Source organism: Cynocephalus volans, chromosome 1 (assembly GCF_027409185.1).
Source record: "Cynocephalus volans isolate mCynVol1 chromosome 1, mCynVol1.pri, whole genome shotgun sequence".
Lineage (NCBI taxonomy): Eukaryota > Metazoa > Chordata > Mammalia > Dermoptera > Cynocephalidae > Cynocephalus > Cynocephalus volans.
In genome coordinates, this window is record NC_084460.1 from 248,815,119 (window position 1) to 248,836,692 (window position 21,574).

General features: G+C 36.2%; 1 protein-coding gene across 3 annotated transcripts in view; it reads left to right on the top strand.

The window, feature by feature from the left end:
• Nucleotides 1-10,130: 10,130 nt before the first annotated feature.
• Nucleotides 10,131-21,574, top strand: part of ITPRID2 (ITPR interacting domain containing 2) — a 41,615-nt gene continuing 30,171 nt past the window's right edge. For all 3 annotated transcript variants that reach the window (XM_063079972.1, XM_063079988.1, XM_063079980.1), the window contains exons 1-8: nt 10,131-10,625; nt 10,989-11,034; nt 14,651-14,700; nt 15,555-15,611; nt 17,576-17,615; nt 17,703-17,801; nt 19,018-19,226; nt 20,100-20,800. In XM_063079972.1, coding sequence (XP_062936042.1) covers nt 10,415-10,625; nt 10,989-11,034; nt 14,651-14,700; nt 15,555-15,611; nt 17,576-17,615; nt 17,703-17,801; nt 19,018-19,226; nt 20,100-20,800 — 1,413 coding nt within the window. In that variant the 5' untranslated portion in view covers nt 10,131-10,414. The remainder of the gene's footprint in view (nt 10,626-10,988; nt 11,035-14,650; nt 14,701-15,554; nt 15,612-17,575; nt 17,616-17,702; nt 17,802-19,017; nt 19,227-20,099; nt 20,801-21,574) is intronic.

Below are 21,574 nucleotides of genomic sequence, written 5' to 3' on the forward strand. Positions count from 1 at the left end.
CTGAAATACATTGTGTGGGGTCATGTACATACTTCCACACACTCATTCTACTTCTGGAATAAGTAGCTAGAGCTTTCAAAATTCAAGTAATTCTTCCCTCTAAATTGTAAATAAAGTTTTTAAAAAATTTTGGAAAAGAAAAAAGCTACCCATAATGTTGTCACTTTAACAGAACATCTTTGTTCATTTCCCTCCCATTATTCCTCTATGAATGTACATATTTGGATAATACACATAATTTTTCATAATTTCCCCATATGTTTTATTTAGCTATTCCTTGTAATGTTGCAGAAAAGAAACATCAAAAATAAAAAAATATTATTTTAAGAAAAAGTAAAATGACAAAACAAGGGTGGGGACACAATAGAGCTATAAATAAGGTTTAAGATGCGTACCATGATGAGCTACTCATCTACCACTGGTAAGCCACATATTTGGCTCTCAGTTTTTCTAGCAGCCAATGTAAAAACAGAAACTTTGTCAGTTATCCAATTCCCAGTGCCCATGAGATTAAAAAAAAAAAAAAAAAAAAAAGTCCTGGTAAGTTCGATTGCTTTTGGAACAAACATTGTAAAAAAAGAAATTTCTCCTGAGGCCCTCCTAAAGAGAATACAGGGTGAAATACTAACAATGTTTCGGAAGATTCTTTTTTGTTTTTCTGTGTTTGTTTATTTTGGGTTTTGTGTGTGTGTGTGTGTGTGTGTGTGTGTGTGTGGCCAGTACAAGAATTGAATCCTGGACCTTGTTAGAGAAGATTCTTTATCAGAGATAGTGCATTCACGTTTCATGTCTTTGTTCATATTAAGAATTGATACATGTAGGTGCCTTTGCACAAATCACAGTAATTGCGTAAAAACCATATTTTTTGAATTCATTTGATACTGTCAAGGCACCCAGCTCTTTGCTGGTCTGCACTAAATCATAGGTAAATATTAATATATTGAAATGTTCATATAATGACTTAAATAGTCAACAATAGTAGCTGAATTTTTATCCTTTAGGAAAACTTTCTGAATATTGTTTCTCTTAAATTTAGAGTTTTAAATAGTTCATAGGTGAACTTAGAACTTCAGGTTCTATATATCTGGCATTTGAGGCTTGCTTGGAAGGCCACATTTTCAGTTGAGAAGCAAAAATCCTCATTTTATGATCATGAGCATGGTTCCCCCTTGGGAAAGTCCTCTGAGTACAAGAATGTGGCTGAGCCATGAGTGTTTCAGTCTTGAGCTTTTGTCTCTAGTGGGGAATAGGATGTTGTCTTAGGAGGACTCAAACACAAGCTGAATAAACATACTCGGGTTTGCAGAAACTCTGTCCCCAATCTTGAGTCCTCTCCGGAAATATGGGTAGGTAGGGCTACAAACATTGGGCTTGAAGTATCAACTTTACTGAGGAATTTTTAATATTACATGCTGGTAAAAGACCTGGATACTAAAATCTTTATTTTTCCATTTTCTGATCACTTGAGATCTGATAAGATAAAGGCAATTTTTCTATCTTTGCTTTTACCAGTGTTTGAAGGGCTGTTGGGATGCCTGGTTCATACAAAAGAAACATTGTTCTGACTATAACCTAGAGATGATTTATCTTACACATACATTTCCTCTGCTGGAATGTTTAGATTCATGGTTACATTTTAAAGATATTTTAAACGGTATTTTACATATATCAAGGCAGATCTAATCATTTGGCAGGAATAGGGACAGGTCTAATGTAATCTTTCCCAGAGATGGAGGGGGAATAGAATGAATGTAAAAACAGAAACTTTTGTTAGTTTCTGGCAACTGAATGGATTTATTTCCATATCCATTGGGGTTACTTCTCAATTTGTATGTCTTATAAGCACCTCATATCTTATATGTCCAGTAATGTACCATATCCTTTCTTCCATCTTGTTTTCTTTACTCCCAATCAAATTAATCCCAAATACCCAATCCTGTCAAAGTAGTAGTTGAATTTTTATCCTTTAGAAAAACTTTTTGAATATTTTTTCTCTTCAGGTTAGTTTTAAATACTTCATACGTGAAATCTTATGTTCATAGGTTCAATCCTGGCAGTTGCATGGATGTATGAAGTGGAAAATTATCAAAGAACCAACTGATGAATAGAAGCTTATGGTATTGTAGTACCATGTGGACAATCTGCGGTAGACTTACCTGCATCTCCACTATGGGTGCCAGTATGATAGACTAGATCAGAGTTACTACACTCCTCCCTCAACCACGATACCATGCCTCTGCTCACCCCTACAGTCCTCAAAATGGCTATATGAGGTCTGGCAGAACGTGGTTTTCCCCTTTGTTTCTAACTCTAGAGATAGGTGGTCCATCAGCAAATATGATTGAACTAGCACGGTCAGGGGCCTGGGAAGAGTACAATAGAATTGAAGCTTTCAAGCAATATTGAAAACTTGACGTATTACTAGACTGTCTTCAAAATTTTTTTTCTAATGGCTATAACATAATTTATAGAGCAGCTATATCACAATGTAACTAAACCTCTTATTTATGATTTTTTTCCATGTAAATAAGACAGAATGAACATTTTTACTCATGTAGCCTTTTTCTTCTACTATATGAGGTATACAGTGAAGGTTGTAGCATAAATTTATGGTGACAGAAAAAGGAATAGTTCTTTTGTATAAGGAAGAGGAAAAACAAAATAAGAAAAAAGGAATGAAGAAAAAAGAAGAAAGAATGAAAAGAAAGAGGAGAAATGAGAGGATCACCCAGATAGGCCTCCACCGAACGATGGAATTGTAAGATAAGCCTGTTTTGGTCATTACTGTAACACAGAGGCTTTATAGGATCTGCCATAGTGTGAGTGTTCAATAAACATCTGTTGAATGAATAAATGAAAAGATAAGTGAGCTACATAAAGGGAACAGAACTAGTTCACGCTGGTACCCTATCTATTCATAAGCTAGATTTGGATCCATGCAAAAATGGATGTACTAGGTTTCTAATTTCTCTTAATTTTTCAAGGAAAAATGGGAGATGCACTGCATTTAATCAGAACTCTCCTGATCACAGACCGACACATTCTCCAGGCTTCTGAAAAACCTTTTGAGAGATTGTTGCAAATATTCTTTTTTTTTTTGTCTTTTTGTGACCGGTAAGGGGATCGCAACCCTTGGCTTGGTGTCGTCCTCACCGCACTCAGTCAGTGAGCACACCAGCCATTCCTATATAGGATCCGAACCCATGGCGGGAGCGCCGCTGCACCCCCAAGCGCTGCACTCTCCCTAGTGCGCCACGGGGCCGGCCCTGCAGATATTCTAAGAGTATGTGCTTAGTATAAATGATTTTGATTTATAATATCATTTTTTATTTGTTGATTAATGCTTTGAAATGTATTCATTTTATCTGCAATGTCTTTGATTATATCACATTTCTCTAAAATATGTATAACAAATGTGTATGATTTACACAAATATGTTCAAGTCAAAGTGTTAAAATTCCTGTCACTGCTGCCTAAAGCTTCTTGATAAAAGTGTTGTGTGGTAGAGAGAGAAGCACACTGAACTGATGGTATGGATTCTTGTCCCTAACTAATTCTGTCACTAACTAGTAAGCTGACTTAGGCAGGCTCCTTAAAGTTTCTGAGCTGTTTTCCTCCTCTGTATGATAAAGTTGTAGTAGGCAATGCCCTCCCCAGGATTCCATCCACTTTAGGGTCACACTGATCTTCTGCCCATCAGCTGCAAATGAAGAATTCCCTCAGTATGATGAGACTGGGTGACAGCCAACGTTTCTCTATCAGTGGGCCTGGAGTACTGTGACAGTCCCACATGGTAGTTAAGAGCATAGGCTTTGGGCTGGGAGTCCTAGTTGTGCTCTGCCACATTAATAGTATGTGGCCTGGGGCAAGTACAGTGTTAACTTCTCAGAAGCTCAGTTTCCCTATCTGTTTCAGTGAAAATAAACTTCAAGAGTTTTTGCTTTAAATGAGACAGTGTAAATCCAGCCCTAAGTACAATGTCTGGCTCAAAGCAAGTGCTCAGTCAAAAGCATCCATTTTTAACATTGTTATTTCCTTGGCTCCACTGAAATAATTGCTCTTCTAGTAGCACTTCTCCAAAATGGTTACCAGCATTATTGTAATTATAGTATTTAAAGGGTTTTAAGGTGCCAACTTGGGTTGACTTATTTAAAAAAATTTAAAAAAAAGGAAAGACAGGGGCTCAGGGGATCTTTAAAAATTAAGCAAAACAACCTGTGTGCTGACCTTTACCCTGTGATACTTTTATTTAAGCAGTCTGTTAATAAACACAACTGTAGGTTGTTTGATTAGTACTAATGTAATCCAGCTCAAATATGCTACTTATCAGCTATAATAAACTTTTTTGCCCCCCCCCCCAAATTTTAATAAGTATTTGCTTCACTTTCCAGTTTGTTTTGAAACAAAATTACAGGGAAGTTCTTAGTTCGGGGTCCCTATTAATATATATTAAGTCCCCCTAACTTTTGATTATAAGTAGATTATATTTAAATACAACTAAATGAGATAAAATCATTCCTAGATGGGCGAGATAAGTATTGAAAGCTGAATAAATTCGTATCCTATAATTTAAAAACAACTACTTAACCATAAAAGTAAAGAGAAGGAAATAAAAATCCCCCAAATGTGGGAAACCAGAGTATTTTGCTTTGCTCTTAACTACAGCAGGAAATATGTTTGTTTATTACGACCCTAGTACTTCCATAGCCATATCAACTTTCAAACAGAATTTTCATTCCCTTTACCAACAATGGTCATCCTGCTTTGTGGAAACTGATAATTTGCAGGGAGTTCAAGGAGAATACGTACATTATTAAATCAGTAGTGACTGGCTTGCTCTCACAACTTAGAGATGGACCCTTTGTGAACAGGCATCACTTCTAATAGTAGGACCCCCTACAGCATGTATTAATTGGCTCATAATAACGTGCTAGGTTAAACTGTGTTAGAGATGATTTTAGGGACTGTCAAATTTTATAACAAAAGTTCTAAGTTACCATTATATGCTTAAGAATGTCTCCTTGTTGATTACAGGTTTCTTCTCACTCATGAGATGTGAGCCTTACCTGATCTATAGCAGGTTGTGGAAAAGTAATCACTTGTATTTCTTCTAGAAAGTTCTCTGCAGGATACAGGGTAAGTAATATGTTCTATAGATGGATTAATAAGAATCTACACTGATTTATAAATCTTAAATACCTGCATGTTAAATATCCAAAATTCATCAAGCCATGGTATAGACTTTTATGACAATAATTCAACTTTAAAAATTTATTAGAAACTTTTTATTTTCTGTCTCCATTGCTCTGTTTCTGTTAATATTATATTGTTAGATTAACTCTCATGGGACTTCATTTATTTAAAAAACAATTTTAAAGGATTGTATATTGAATTTATATATAATGTTCTAATAATTACCTGTAATTATTGTTTGTCAAAATTAATTGAATCAAAACAAAGGGATTATTAAATGTTTACATTTTATAGCTTCTGAATGAAAGAAAGACAAAAAGTAGGATTTAAAACTATTGCTTAGCTATTGTGGATCTACTGGCTCTGATCACTGTTATAGTGCTAGTTGAAATGGGCTGTCTTTGGGTTGGCTGATTAGTTAGTTTGGTTGGTTAGAGCATGGTTTTGTAACACCAAGGTCAAGGGTTCATGATGCCGTTACTGGCCAGCTGTGAAAAAGAAAAAAGAAATGAAATGTCCTTGTTTTGATGTCCTACCTGCTCAATCTGGTACTTTCTAGTTGGTAATCGGAATTGGTGGAGTTGAAAGTAAAGAAATACCCAAAAATGTTTTACCAGAATCCTGTCTTAGTGTGGCAGAAGCTTGCTCTCTCTCCATTTTGTCCACCCTCAACCTTGCCAGACTTTGTTTCACTTTGGCTTTATTTTAAAAATGCCTTTCTGGTGAGTGAGGAAAGGTTTTGTACTGTGCTTTCAAATGACTCACCCAAAATAACTCCATTCAACTTGTAAATGGTCCTGTTCAGAATGCAGATTGTGTTTGTTCTGAAACAGGCATGAAGGAGCTGGAGAAGGGAGATTAGAGAAGGGAAATGTGGTGGGAGAGGCTAGTGTAGGTTATATTTATTTAAGTTCATGCACACACCAGGAGAATCAATTTTTTTTTTTAAAAAAGACTTTGTCTGTGTTTTAAAGAACTGTTATGTACCATTTAAAGCTTTACAAGATCCATCAGTATTAGATAGATACATGGTTCATCTAGTCATCAACCTTTCTCCTTTTCCTAGTCTTCATAAAATGCAGAAGGGGGGATTTACATGCAAATATATAATTCCAAATATATGCATAGTGAACTGATACATTTTTTATAAAGTTCTAAATGGTTCCAACAAGGAAGTAATCATATACATAACACAAGAGCTAAAAAATAATCTTAAAAAGAAAAAATGTACTGGTAAGTTGATTACACAACAGAACAGTGTTAACACCGGGGGAAACTCAATAATGACATCGTCCTGTTTTGCTGTGTACTGCAGAAAAGTCTTTAATATCAACTGTCATGGGCACAGAACAAATGTTTGATTAGATTTAAAAGCTTTTATAATTCAAAATGTCAAAGATCTTTTAAAGCAGCATTTTAGGACAGGACGGGGGGGCAGGGGGGAGGAATTGACCCAAAGTAGAGTATTAAGACTTCACAGATGAATTACAAACATTTTGGCTTTCCCATGTGGAACCATGTCCGGTAAAGAGGATTTCAAAACCTCCTTTGAGTTGTTTCATGAATTCATGAAACAAACCAAATAAAGCTTATTCTGTTACATAATCTTGCTTTGCTTCATTGTTGATGAAGAATAGACAGCCATTCTTACCTGTTGCTCAGAAACACCAGAGAATCGAGCCACTGAAAAGAAAACAAACTGGCCACAAGGTTTCACTGTGGAGAGGGTAAATTTAACATTGTGTAGCAAATTGAAGAAATTATGATCTGAGAAAAAGTGATAAAACTGACAAGCCTTTAACATGCACAAAATTAGGAAGTATGTAAACTGATAATTTACCCGGATTCTGTAAATAATTTGCAAAGCAAAGTTCTAGTGATACTAACACCTGCTTCTCCTTCCGGTGTGTACTTGGGAAAAAAGGGAAATCAGAATAGCAGATGGCTGTACTATTTTAATGATTCCTTGTGAGGACAAGCAACTAATCTAATAATCCTCAAAATTTTGCTAATGTGGAAAAACCCTAAGAATAAGCAATAAGTTTGAATTACAGACTTTAAACATGCAATTTTTTACTTTTAAATACACATAATAATCAGAAATACTAAAACCGGAAATAGTTTAATGATTAATAACAGCTTATGAGAATATATCAAGGAAACAATCTAAATCAGACTAACCTTTCCTCATAGTTCAGTTTTCTGATTTGTAAAGAAATCTCTGAAAATTTTTGAAGAGTTTACTCTTACTTATTACATTTTCTTTCATTCTTTTTTCTTATTGCAAATTATTCTATTGATGTCCCTGGAAATGGTAATAGGAATATTGAAGGGCAGAAAAGATTTCCTGTTGAAATAAATTATAGAACAGGTTTCTAAAAATAAATTTTGAGGACTTCTTAAGTCTTTAGCATTCATTGTGACTGGGTTGCGGGTGGAGAAAGAGTAGAGGATATAATAATCTGTGGTGTTTTCCAAACTTATTGTGTATAGAATTCTTTTCTTCAGGCAATCCCATGGAAATATAAAATGCTGCTCTGTTTATTTAACGTGAAATTCTACTTACCTTGTACCTCCCAGTTCCTTTTCGTCTTAAAAGGGATGAAAATTTGATGAAACTCCAGCTCTACCACTTTTAAATCAGATTCTAAATTATTAAGATTTTGATGTACAAAGTATAATTTTTGATTACATAAACATTATTGAAGAAACAATACCATAACCAGAACCAAATTACTTAGCCCACTCTATAGAAAATTTTGTTTTGTAATTTTGAGGCATGTGTCTGGAAAAGTAAAAAATAACTAAAATAATTAAACCGAGAATAATGTTTCACTTATAATTTAAGCTTTTCCATTTAAAACTGCCTAACGTAATCAGCTTGAATTTATGCCAATTTAAAATTACAGCTGACTTAGCATGGGGATAGCAGGCCATATAGAAATAACATGAAGCAAATATTTTATCAGTTTATTTATTCTGAAGAACACAAAAACCAGAAAATTTACTTTAAAGGGACCCATTATCCCTTGTGGGATCAGCACTGTTCTAAAAGTCTCGGGGGAATAAGAAGAATATTGAGAAATGTTTTTTAATCACTCAGAATTTAACATTCTGGCTGGTAATGCAAACATACCCCTCAGCGCCAGTCCTGTTATTTACTGCACAAGGAATTCCAAAATAAATGATACAGACATCCTGTCCTGTATCTGGGAACTATGGGAGGAATGTGATCAGGAGCAGTAGAATGATGGAATCAAGAAGTTCTGGCTCAGCTGGATTTTGAAAGTCATGAAGGTACTGGACAGAAAGAACAGGAACTAATTAATAGGCAAGCACAAAGAGTCAGCAACAGCATATGGAGGTGACAGAATTGTAGTTGGGAGCAGATGGACTGGGCAGTGTCTGTAAGGGCCCTGGATAAAACTAGAAGGCAGCATATTTTTGACATTTGACCTGTCCTTTCAGTACCCCTTCTCTAGGTACCTCCCTCACTCACTCTATTTCTCACCTTCCCCACAGACAACTAGACTCTGGCCTGTTTTGGAGGGCCATTAAATTGTTAGCTGCATCCTAATTAAGACTGAGAACTCTTACAGATTCAAATAAAAGATTCTCTAATAGTGAAATGTCAAGCCATTTGAGTACAAGCATCACTGTTCTACCTGTCCTTACATTCTAAAGTAAATACACAAGGCCCAGGATATTATTATGATAGTTCTGGAAAGCTAGCCTGGGTTTTGGATTTGATCTTGGGGATATTGGTAAACCATTAAAGGTGTTGATTTTATTAAGAAATAAAGAGGGGTGTTCTGGAAATTGTAAGTCAAGAACAATGTGCTAGAAAGAAGATAGGAAAGAATGGAGGCAGGGAAATCAGTGTGCTGTTTTAGTAGTCTATGACTTAAGTGTAAGTGCCTGGACAAAAAAAAACTGGCACTATTTCACCTCAAGAGAATTCTATATTCTAAGTTCTCCAAAAATCAGTCAGTGTCCTTTTGCTATCAGTGACACTACATTTAATCACCTTGTGATATGAATGTTTCCATTAGGAATTTTACCATGTTCTTCATCTTAATTTCAAATGAAAAAAATGATTTCTTCCTTAAAATATTACGCTTATGGAAAATATTCTTTTCAATCAAGTTAAGATCAAAAAGTGTTCAAACTTGTTCTTCGGATTATAGCCAAGTACAATAAAAAACTGGATGCCTTACATCCATTTTAGATGTAAGTTTAAGGGAATATTGTTGTTTAATATGTCACACTATGTCTAATTTTGGATAGAATTTGAGCTTCTTTGCTAATGAGATTTTTAAAATAAAAGGGAATGCGGAAGCTCATTTTTAAAAGTTCTGAATCTTGACATCGTTTGTTTCTTGTAGAATCTTGTAGTAACAAAGATACATTTTCCCAATCATTCTTTGCTCTATTTTTCTTCACCTTTCTAGGTCCAACTTCAGTGTGAAATTTCCAGATTAAATATTCTTTCTCAATTCATTTTCATACGACACACAGCCACGATAAAGGACACTTTTAAGTAGGAAAGCAGCAGTCCCAGGAAGCTTGGTCTTTTCCAGTTTTGACAATTTGACAACAGCAATCACGCGCCTTCCTTTCATTCTTGCCCCATATCCTCGGACACTAAATATCCTGCATTCAGGAGACTTCTGGAGGAATAGGTTTCAGGGAGCCCAAGCAGACACTTATTTTCACGAGGGGGCGTTTTGGAAGGGCTGAGAGAAGAAAAGATTATTAAACCAACCAACCAACCCACCCATCTCCCCAACTCCCCGGGCGGCCGCGGGAGGCGTGTCCGCGTACTCTCGCCGCTCTGCGCCCGCCGCGCTCCGCCCCGCCCCGCGCGCCCCCGGCCGGAAGGAGGCGTGGCCGCGGCCGAGGGAGGGGCACGCAGACGCGCGGCGGGGGTGGGGGGCGGGGAGGGCCGGCCGGGCACTCGGCTCCCGGCCGCGCGCGTTAGGGCCACTCGTGCTCCTTCTCAGCGCCCGGCCGGCTTCATGTGAAGCGCTGGCCCTCCGCCCCCTCCCTCCCATTCCTTCCCTCCCTCCCTGTCCCCTCCTCCTCCTCCTCCTCCTCCGGCGCCCGTTCCCGCTTCCCGGGGCCCCCAGCCCGGCCGGGCGCTGACAGCAGGGGTGGGGGTCCCCGCCGCCGTCTTGTCTCGCACAGGCTCCGGCTGGGCAGCGGAGCCCCCTGTGCGGCCATGGACCGGCCCCTGGTGGCATCGGCGGAGACGGAGGAGGAACTGGAGTGGCAAGTGGCGAGTCGCAGAAGGAAGGCCTGGGCCAAGTGCCGCAGCTCCTGGCAGGCGTCGGAGACAGAGGATCTGTCCACAGAAGCGACGACGCAGGACGAGGACGAGGACGACGAGGACGACCTCTCCCGCGCGAAGCTGCCGGCGGCCGCGGGAAGAGGTCGGTGCGCCCGGCCGGGCTGCCGCGGGAGGGGAATCGGGGAAGTGCTGGCTGGTGGGCGGGGGCAAGTCTCGTGCGCCCGGGGCGCCTGCTGTGAGTTCAGGAAGATCCTTGGTGCTTAATAGGCCGAGGGGAGAGGGGACACTCGCGACCTTTAAATGCAAGCGCTTGAGAAAGGGTCTCTAGCGTCAACATAGACAGCTGGACTGCCATGAGATTCTCCTTCAGATGGACTCTAAGACGCGTTGCTTAGTCTGCATTGTGGCCCCAGTAGGTTTTTCTACTTGGCAGTGTCCAGGGTGACCCCGCCATCAGAGTCCCTCTGGGGTTGTTAACTAGCTATCCCCTCGCTGTCCCCCGCAGGAAACGTGCCTAACGAGAAGATCGCGATATGGCTCAAGGACTGCCGGTGAGTTCTCGCTCACCCCACCCGCGTCCCGGAGGGAGATCCGCGCAGATGGGACGCCCGAGCGCAGGGACTGGGGCCATGTCCTTGTGGGTCCCGTGGCCATTGTGAGCTATAAACTCGAAAGTGAGCCAGCGGATAGCTTCCTCCTTTAAGCGATTAGAAATGGAAGTACTGTGGCTGCTGATTATTTAGTGATTTTGTTCGGACTTCAGCTGCCTGTGCATGATATGAGTAGCATCAGAGATTAGAAGCCTAAAAAGATAATCATGCCATATTATGTTTGCTCTGGTTTTAGTTGAGAGAATTCTCATATTTCACAGACTATTTTACTTTTGTTTTGGCATCTGTACATCTGGCATGGAGTCATTTTCCTTTCAGATGTGTTTTAGACAAGTTAAATTTACTTAGCTACACTAACTGGTTTTTGATTTTATTTCTCTGCCTTAATTCTGTTTGGGGGAGCTATTAAAATTAGCTACCTTTGTACTGGTAGTTAGTTTACTTCTTGCACATGGGTTTGTCAGAAGGTCCTGGAATTCACAGCAGAGAAATAGAGCTTTGAAGGCATTCCGACTGCATAAATCTGTTTAATTACATGCTTTGGCAACTGGTTCAAAAATGTTTGATAAAATACTGAGAGGATGAATCATATTGTGGCTAAATCTGACTATAGTAAAATGTGCTTGTTTCATATTTTATTTTTTTCCAGTTTATTCACTAGTTGTAAAATCTTGTATGAAGAATGTAGCTTTTAAACTGATTTTAGTATTTGCTTCTGAGCATGTTTTTGCCTTCTTAATTCAGGCTTTTCTTATTATTTTGTTGAAGTACTTAGAGTTAGGGAAGGGTTTTTTTGTTTTTTTGGTTTTTTGGTTTTTGTAAAGTGATTCTCATATATGCTAGTTTATTTTTCTCCTCTGAAAACAAAATATTGGCCACCACTGTATTAATGCTCTGTTTTGAAGAATTGACTGGAGCTTTACCAAAAGCTCTTCACTACAGAACTCTTTAATCTTTATTGGGGGTGTCAGAGACCCTTCTGAGATAATTATGAAATATAGAGACCTTCTCTTTAAAGATGCACAGAGACAGATACACTGCTTGAAGCCCTCAGATTAACAAACTAGCTCTAATTCACCCCCCTGATTTTCGAATTAGGAGACTGTGGCCTTAGATATTAGGTGGTTCCACTCAGAGCATGGATCAAGAAATCCTAATAGTGAGCTGCTGGATCATTCTGTTGTTGAATACCAAAACAGTGTAAAATTTAAAAGGTTGAAATCTTAAATAAGCAAGCATCTTCAGGACCTTTTAGGAGAGATCTTGTGAAACCAGTATCTTTCAAGTTTCCTTTTAGAAATGTGTCTGAAGATGAGGTTTTGTAACTTTTATTCAGGTCTTTCAAAACCTTCAGTTCCACTCTTATATTTAAATATAGTCCTAAGTACAGTATTGGCTTATTGGTATCTTAAAATAGGTTTAGCATTCAAAATAAATTTGTCATGTTTTGTTGTTTAAATTCAAGTGTGTGTTTGAAAGAATTTTTTTTTAAATTGAAAGCAAGAGAAGAATTATTTTGTGATGTGTAGGAATTAAGATCATGTAATGGATCATGTCAAGTAAACAGTAAGTAATTGCATCTTTTAAGATAAATGCAAAAGACAAATGTCAGTATTCATCAGGGCACAATCGTCCCTGAAAATTCCAGAAGTTTTGCTGCTAATCTTGATTTGTGTAGGCAGATTCTGTAGTCTACTGCTTCTCTCATAGGTTTTCTTCTTGTTTCCTACAATTGCATGTATTCTATATAAAAGTGGCATTCATTTGTACCCAGGAAAACTAGAACAAGTGGTCTTTTATTGTTGGCTGTATTATCACAGATTTGACTGCTAGGATATATGCAACTGTGTGTTTTTTTTTGTTTTGTTTTTTTTTTTTTTTCGTGACCGGCACTCCGCCAGTGAGTGCACTGGTCAGTCCTATATAGGATCCGAACCCGCGGCGGGAGCGTTGCCGCGCTCCCAGCGCAGCACTCTACCAAGTGCGCCACGGGCTCGGCCCTAACTGTGTGTTTTTTAATTAGTAATTTAGGTTTCTTCTCAGAGTTGGGCGTCTATGTATTTTGTACATTATGTACAAATGACCTGAAGATGGCATTTTCCCCCCTTGATAAGTTCTCAGATAGTCTTGTTGTTCATATCCTGAATCAAGATACCATGTTTTCTTTCCTTAAAGGGAGTCTTTATTTTGATAACACTTTTTTTTTTTTTTTTTTTTTTTTACCAAGTGGAAACAAATTAGTTGAATTAGCTTCTAAGAAAGCATAGAGATTTTGATAGAATTTGGAAGGGAGCAACTATAAGAGTGAGAGCTTGTCTGTGAAGGAGAATCCCAGTTTTATTCTGCTTATTTGCCATTTTCTGTTAGTGCACAGACCAGTAGAGACATCTGTGGACGAAGTAATGCAGTGTTTTGGCTTAGCTAAGAAAGTAGCCATGAGGGAAGAAGAATCGTTTGTCTAAAGGCATTAAGTTAGAGTTTTATTAAGATATGTGCAATAACTTGGTTTAAAGATTTTATTAATATCTTTATGGTGATTGCTAATGATTCTTTTACATTTCAAAAGCACTAATTTTCAAAGACCTGCCATTGCTCGTATATTTGCTTGCAGAAAGTTTTAACATTTGTCATTTTGGTATCATTTCTTTGAAACTGATATTTCCATGATTGATTCCATGTCTGATGTGAATTTTAATAGGTATAAATTGCTGTGGAAGAAAGGATTGTATGACAAATAGGAGTTTCAAGATAAAACAATGTGTTTCTTACTATAACTTAGTTTGGGGAATATTAACAGTATTTTTGTATATGAAAAAAATTTATAAGTCATCTGTGTTTGAACTACAAGAATGTAAAAAAATTTTGGCAATGGCTAATTCTTTATGTTGATTCTCAAGCTGACTTCTTAGTAACATTTAGAGTTAAATGAAGAATATATGTACTTTTTAGTTGAAAAGTAGAAAGTACATCTCAAGCTTCTCCATTTATATAAGAAAGATAGTTGTTGGGGCAAGGGTGGCAGTAGGTGATGCTCTGAAGTGCTATCAATAGATTAACAGATGAGGTTAATCTAATAGATTAACTATAAGAGTGAGAGGAAATTGTTGAGCCTTATTTCTGACTCTCAACTTTTTAATTTTATAGGGTAAGTTACTAAGACTGAAGACTTGTGGGTTTTTTTCTAATTTTTGTTTCTAGGGAAGGGATCAAGAGGAGCAGACATTTTCTTAATAGCTGTTGTCATTCTCTGTTTTGTTTTTGTTTTTGCAAAGAAAATGCCAATTCATATCATTTGTAATTGCCATTCCTGTTCTTAATTGCTGGCAGAGCAGACATGTGATTAAAGCATTCCTGGTGAACTGACTTGACAATAGGTATTTGCTTAGTTAGTAGGATATTATATAATCCACTTTCATTCCTGTGTGTTTTGGGAGGGGAGTTAAACTGTGATTAGAAGCTTGCTTAGCTGTAACCCATTTAAGTAAAGCTGTGTAGTGACAGTTCTCCAGACAGCTTTTCACAGGACTAAGGCTTATATATGTTTATGTGTTTTCAGTACACCTTTGGGAGCCTCACTGGATGAGCAAAGCAGTAGTACATTGAAGGGTAAGAGAAACTTGTGTTTCTGTATCTGTTCTTTATAAGAGTCCTACTTCATTTGTCTTCTGGGTGAAAGTGTACACGTATATGTGAGTAATAAAAGTGACGTTTATGTTTATAAAATATGCTATTCTGAGCTAGAAGCCAAAAGGAAGAAATCATCATAAATTCGAAAACAGTGGTGAGTTTAAGCAAATTGCTAAACCTTTCCACAATGTAAAACCTATATTTTTATTGTCTAATTAGATATTAAGAGTAATTAAATATAGAAATACGATATGATAAAATAAGGAAAATATATGTTGAGTGAACTAGGTCAACTTTAGTGCAGCATTTCTTTGCTTACATTAACTGAAATTGCCACACCTGAAATTTTACCACCTGTACAAGACAGGATTGTAAAGTTCAAAGTACAACAAGAATGTACAGGTAATGGCAAGGCATATATAAAACGTTTACAGTGTCAGGAAAATCTAGCTTGAGCTCCTGACTTTATGTGAGGTGGGTAAGAGGAATTATTGCTCCTGGATCTAGTTTTCCATGAAACTCTTTGGTAAGAACTCTTATCTAATTGAACATCTTCAAAGGTATTATAAGTATAAATAGCCTGTAGATTGACTTCGGAGAACTTTACCTGGCAAACATGGTTTTTTTAATGATAAAGTAAAAGCTCATACTTGCTTCTTGAAATTCTGTAATCAGAAAAATTTTAAGTACGTTCAGGTCTGAAACATTTTACTGTATCATGTAAAATATGTCATTTGGTAAATTTGTTTTAACTAAAACAATGGTTTTATATGGGGGTGGGGAAGAGTAGAACACCAGGATGAATCTTCTGAATTTTTAAATGTTTTTTTCAGGTGTGCTTGTGAGAAATGGAGGAAGTTTTGAAGATGATTTGTCATTGGGAGCTGAAGGTATATTTGTTTGGAAGAACTGTATTTTTGGATAGTTAAAAAATTTTTTTTTTAAATGAGTAAGTCGAGTACTTTCAGGTTTATGATTCTCAGAGCTAACTTTAAAGGCTGTGAAAATGGCTTAGACACATTTCACAGTGCCTTTGTTTTAAATGTTAGTAATTTAGTCATAGCCTATAGGATACACGTAGGGATGGCTCTGAGACATCACTGTGAAATGTCCATATGTCTTCCTCGGACTTAAATGCTTAAAGGACCTGTTTGTGACCAACCATGGTGATATAACTGAGGGAAGAATTGTACTGAAGAAGGAAGGAAGCTTAAATATTTATACATGAGAAAACTAAATGGAAGCGTATTTTTAGTGTGAAGTGGACTTATGTCATACTTACAGCTGCAGCTTGTCTTTCTCTCTGCGTTTATGTATCTTTTCTCTTTCTTCCTCTTTTTCCTGATTTTTAATTAAAGAACAAAGACAAAATGGCAGAGTTAGTAGAATTTAATTAGAAATTGTTATGCTGATGTCTATTCCATACTGCATTAGCATTTTAAAAGTGTGTTGTACTGTTTTTAAGTTTTCGCAGGTTATATACTGTTTTCCTGCGTATTCAAAATAAAGCTTTCCACTATGTGAAATTAAGGACTTTCTATTACTTTACTGGTATTTTAAAAGCTATTTTATAGCTCACTGATTGTATTTTACTTCATCAGATTGAATAGGTTACTTGTAGCTGTATAGCTCAGTTATTAATGTACACTTTAAAAAAAATTAAGGATTTTGTTAAATCTTTAAAAATTGTAAGTTGATGAATAATGAGCTATCATTGAATTAATACCCTTGATCTTTTGCTGTTTTACATCTATCTGTAAGATAGGTTACTTATTTAGAATCATCTAACATTGAAAACTCATTGAAGAATATGTGAACATATTAATTTTTATTATTCCTGTCAATATATTTTCAAGGCATAAACTCTGTAAAGAGCTTAAACTTACTGCTTCCCAGTCAGTACAGCTGAACATATTGTCAGCTCCTTATTAGAATTCATTTCAGTATTACTCTAAATAGTGCTTTTGATATCTGCCTTGGTAGGTTCATAATATTGAGTAATTGTATTGGAAACCAGAACCAAAAAAGGAGTCTCATAAAAGAGTGAAGCTACTATATTGTTTTACCGAGAATTATTTCAAGACTATTTTCATTCACTGAGTAAATATTTACTGAGGCAACTTTATGGTGGATGTACAAAGAAACAAATTGTCATGACATTGCATATCAGAAATGAAAAAAATCAAGTGTGCTGAAATAGATATGCTTGTAATTAATTTTATTCTTTATATTTGTCTATAAAAGTAGTAAACTTAACTCACTCTAAACATTAACAACATTTATGTGTTTAGAACTTGTTAATCTAGGATAAGTTAAAAGGCAATTTTTAAAAGAAAATTTATGTTGAAATGAGTACAAATTTTCAAGTTATATGCATGAAAAATTGGTGGTAACCTTAAAAAAAAGACAATAGAAATTTATGTATACCATTACCACAAATAATGCTAAATCATATTTTGTTCTTAAGGTATTCTTCATTAACAGCTTTTAAATTTAATAATTAACACCACATGCAGCACATATATACTGCATATCTTCCTCATTACTTATTTCTAGCCTGTTAAAAAATTTTAACTGGTTTTCTATAGGACATTTTTATTTTAAGCCCTCAAGCAGAAGTAGTTTTAAGTCACCAAAAACCAAAAACACCCTCCAAAAGCTGCTGGTCCTGTTCTTATCAATCTGTATACTCATACTATTTTTAATGATGCTGAATTTAATGAGCCAAGACAAGAGTTTGACTATTAGGCCTTTAGCTATAATACTGTAGATAATTTGCTTTCTTGATAATTATGTTATATTAATTACAGTCCTACTAACAGTTGTGCTTTACATTTATTTTGTTTACCTGTAGCCAATCATCTCAATGAAAGTGATGCCCAAATTGAAAACTGGTACGTAGCTGTTTTGTTCTGTTCCTTTTTGAAAACAGGACAACCTTAATGAAAATAAAATTTTATATAATGTGATTGTGTTTATAGCAATAATATCTTGGCCAAAGAGAGAAGACTGCAGTTTCATCAGAAAGGGAGAAGTATGAATTCCACTGGATCTGGGAAAAGTAGTGGGACAGTTTCAAGGTAACTTACTCTGAAATTGCAGTGGAATTACATTGTGTTGTAGATGACCTACTCTTACTACTTTTCAGTCTTGGATTTTACATTGATAGTATGAAATCAGAAGGAACCTAAAGTGTTTCCTGGATCATCATAATAGATAGGAGCTTCTTTTTTAAAAAACTGAAGTTAAATAAAAAGCAACAAATATGTTTATAATATTCCTGGAATTCGTTAATGAGTATTTTGAGCCCTATCAACAACCTGAAAGAGGAACTCCATAGTGGAATAACTTCTTCTTGTAGAGAACCAAAATTCTTCACTCTGTTAGGGACTTCAGTTAACACTGATATAAAATTCAAAATAAGCCTTTTTAATTTAAAGCTTGATATTTAAGCATAAAATCCTTTTCAACATATTAAATCAAAGATCTTTAAAATGTATATCAAAATAGGCCAATACATGTGCCTGTGGAACTAGTTTAAATGGTTATCTAAATTATTTTATTGGAATCTGAGCCTTTTCCCTGAAACAAATTGAAATATCTTCCTGTTCAGGTTCTATTTATAACTTTCCTGTTTTCTTCAGTGGGTCTTAGAAATCTTGGATTATCACTGGTATGAGAGTGAAGGGAGAATAAGTGTTTAATTCCCAATAGGCTTAGGGTAAGAAGTTGCCTTTGTGTAGCCCGTACTCACTTTATTTTTCCTACTTTCTGAGTGGAAGTGGTTAGAGTTTGAAGGTAAGCTCCTCCCTCGCTTTTCTAGATGGGCTGTGTGATCGTTATTGCCGCTCCTAGGACAAAGATACCAGAAAAGCTCAAGTTTCACAGAATGTCCCTCAGGACCAAATTCTACCAGCTTCCTAGTGTAGTTTCCCTTTTCATTTCTTCTTTAAATTCTTTATTCCTTATTCTGCCTCATCTGTCTTCTAATTGTTTTACCTGCTTTACTGGGAATCTCTTAAAATGACAAAAGTAAGGTGAGGAATCACTTAGAGAGTCTCTGACTGAGTGTCTTGTTAGGAGTTAGCTCTTTTTTCCATTCAGCAGTTGAGAAATGGACCCTTTTAAGAGTTAAATATCCCTTTAATACACGATGTATGAAGATGCTGAAATAAAAAAGTTCAGAAGCTGAGACAAATATTTTATCATAGGAAAGAAAGGATATGTATTTATTTATAATGTGATGGGGACTATAAGTTTATATCTTGATGTTTCTTTTTAAAAATTTTTTTGTAGTGTTTCAGAATTGTTGGAACTTTATGAGGAAGATCCTGAAGAAATTCTTTATAATCTTGGATTTGGACGAGATGAACCAGATATTGCTTCTAAAATTCCTTCCAGATTTTTTAATTCCTCATCATTTGCCAGAGGGATAGATATTAAAGTATTTTTGAGTGCTCAAATGCAACGGATGGAAGTAGAGAACCCAAATTACGCCTTAACAAGTAAGGTTTTTTTTTTTTTAAGAGTTTTCATATTATTTTGAAAACTACAGCATCCACAGCAAGATGGTCTTATTTTTAAAGCCTTACTGATTTTCAGGAATAGAACTAGAAGTTTAATTAATGAGGTTAATTAACATAATAGTTATTTTACTTATTCTAAATTTTTATTTTTCTACTTATAGAGATGAACTTACCTTTTTTTCTCCTCCTCCCCGATTGTTGATTCATTTTAATGTTACCATAACTTACTTGCAGAACCTTATGCTTATCTTCAGATTGCTTTTTCTCTAAATGGAAAGAAGTAGGTGAGAGGCCCTGTTAATATTAAATGAAGTCAGTCAATTTCAGGTGTTCTTCTGTAAATCTAAAGTAGCGTGGCTAATTTGATCATTTTTATTCATATTATATCTTTGCTTATTTTTTTCTGTAGAACAGAGGTTCCAAAAATAGGATTCCCTAGGTTGTTCATGGATCAATTGTAAGATATCTATTAATCCCCACCCCCAAATTAGGTATAAAATATATACTTATGTGCATTTCTTTAGGAGAGCATTTAGAAGAGTCTGAATCCATTCTAAGACCTAAAAACAGAATCATAGCTGTAGATCGGTAGTTCTTTCTGTTTTATTCAGTGTGGTCATCATGCTTTGTAGTTATTTCTGATTTTTTAAAAATGTAAATTCTACTATTTAGAGTAAATATCTTCCTCTTTTATCCAGTAAATGTAGAGAAGGTTTAAGTGTTAGGTAAGGAAAAAATATGGTTTCATAATCTTTATGATCGAAGTTCATTTATTGGAACCTAAGCAATAGTATTGGTTTAATATATGTGTATATATAAAAAACATATTTAATGATTTTTTTCTTTTGGCAGGTCGTTTTCGTCAAATTGAAGTGCTTACTACTGTGGCCAATGCATTTTCTTCTTTATATTCCCAAGTCTCTGGGACACCACTGCAGAGAATTGGAAGTATGTCCTCAGTGACCTCTAACAAGGAGACAGACTCGCCTCCACCTTTAACTCGAAGTAACACTGCAAATCGTTTAATGAAAACACTATCAAAACTAAATTTATGTGTTGATAAAACAGAGAAAGGAGAAGGTAGTAGTCCTTCCCCAGCAATTGAAAAAGGAAAGATTCTAAATGTTTCAGTGATTGAAGAAGGTAGCAATAAAAATGATCAGAAGTCTCAAAAAATTGTAAAGAAGAAGGACTCATCTCCTATGTTGGCTACAGTCAAAGAAGAAGTCTCAGGTAGTGCTGCACATGTTATGGAGAATGCGAATATTGATAGACTTTCTGATGAAGCAAATAGTAATTTTAACCGAGAAACAGAAAGTGAACAAAGTAAAGAAACTCAGAGTCATGAGAGTAAACTGGGTGAGGAATCTGGTATTATAGAATCTGATTTAGGTACTGATTTCAACATGTCTGGCCACAGTGGGCTGGAAAATAGCAGTGAGCTGAAAAATGTCCACATGTCCACACTTGAAAAAGAGCCATGTGTACCACTGACAATCCCATCCATAAGAAATATAATGACACAGCAGAAGGACTCCTTTGAAATGGAAGAGGTAGGTAAAAAATTAATGAGACCCTTTTCAAATAGTGAGCTAGGAAAAAAGTGCCAAAAATGTTTATAAAATCAGGGCTAGCTAATAGATTTATACTAGAAAAATTCATCATAATTTTGACTTTTCAGGTTTGTGTTTCACAAACCAAGAATTGGTGATAGGACTATGTGATGTCAAGGTCATGGGAAACTTCCTCAGCTCCTCTAGATCTTCTGTCATCCACTAGCTGATACTTGAACTTTAACCCCATTCTGTCTCTCAAGTGTAGGATTTTGATGTCCAAGAAAGCTGAAAATTCAAATCAAAATTACATCATAGTTAAAAACACAGGCTTTGAAATCAGATGGATTTGAGTTCTGTCTCTGCCACTGAATTGCTGTGTGCCTTTTGCAAGCTTTTCTTAACATATCTCAGTGGTGAGGACAAGTGTAAGGAAGGCTTTGAGGACAGGTGTTAGTATATGACTGGAACGAACATGAAGATATCATAAACCTGAAGGGGGAGAACAGGGAATCTCTGGGGAAGGAAGTTTGAAAAGTCACTGAATATAAGGTTTCTGTAAGCCCAGAAGATCAATGTTTGACTGCTTTTTATTGTTACCCAGTGATGTTCCTGCTAGTTAACATAAATTTTGAATTGGACGAGATAAAGGTATTCATTTTCATGAGGTTCAGCTAAAACTGCTTTTGAATAGTAGGAACTGACAGTTATGAGTATAGCTTGGGGCAGGAGACTGAAGTTTATCAAACACCCTGTGGGAGGCACTGTGCTTGG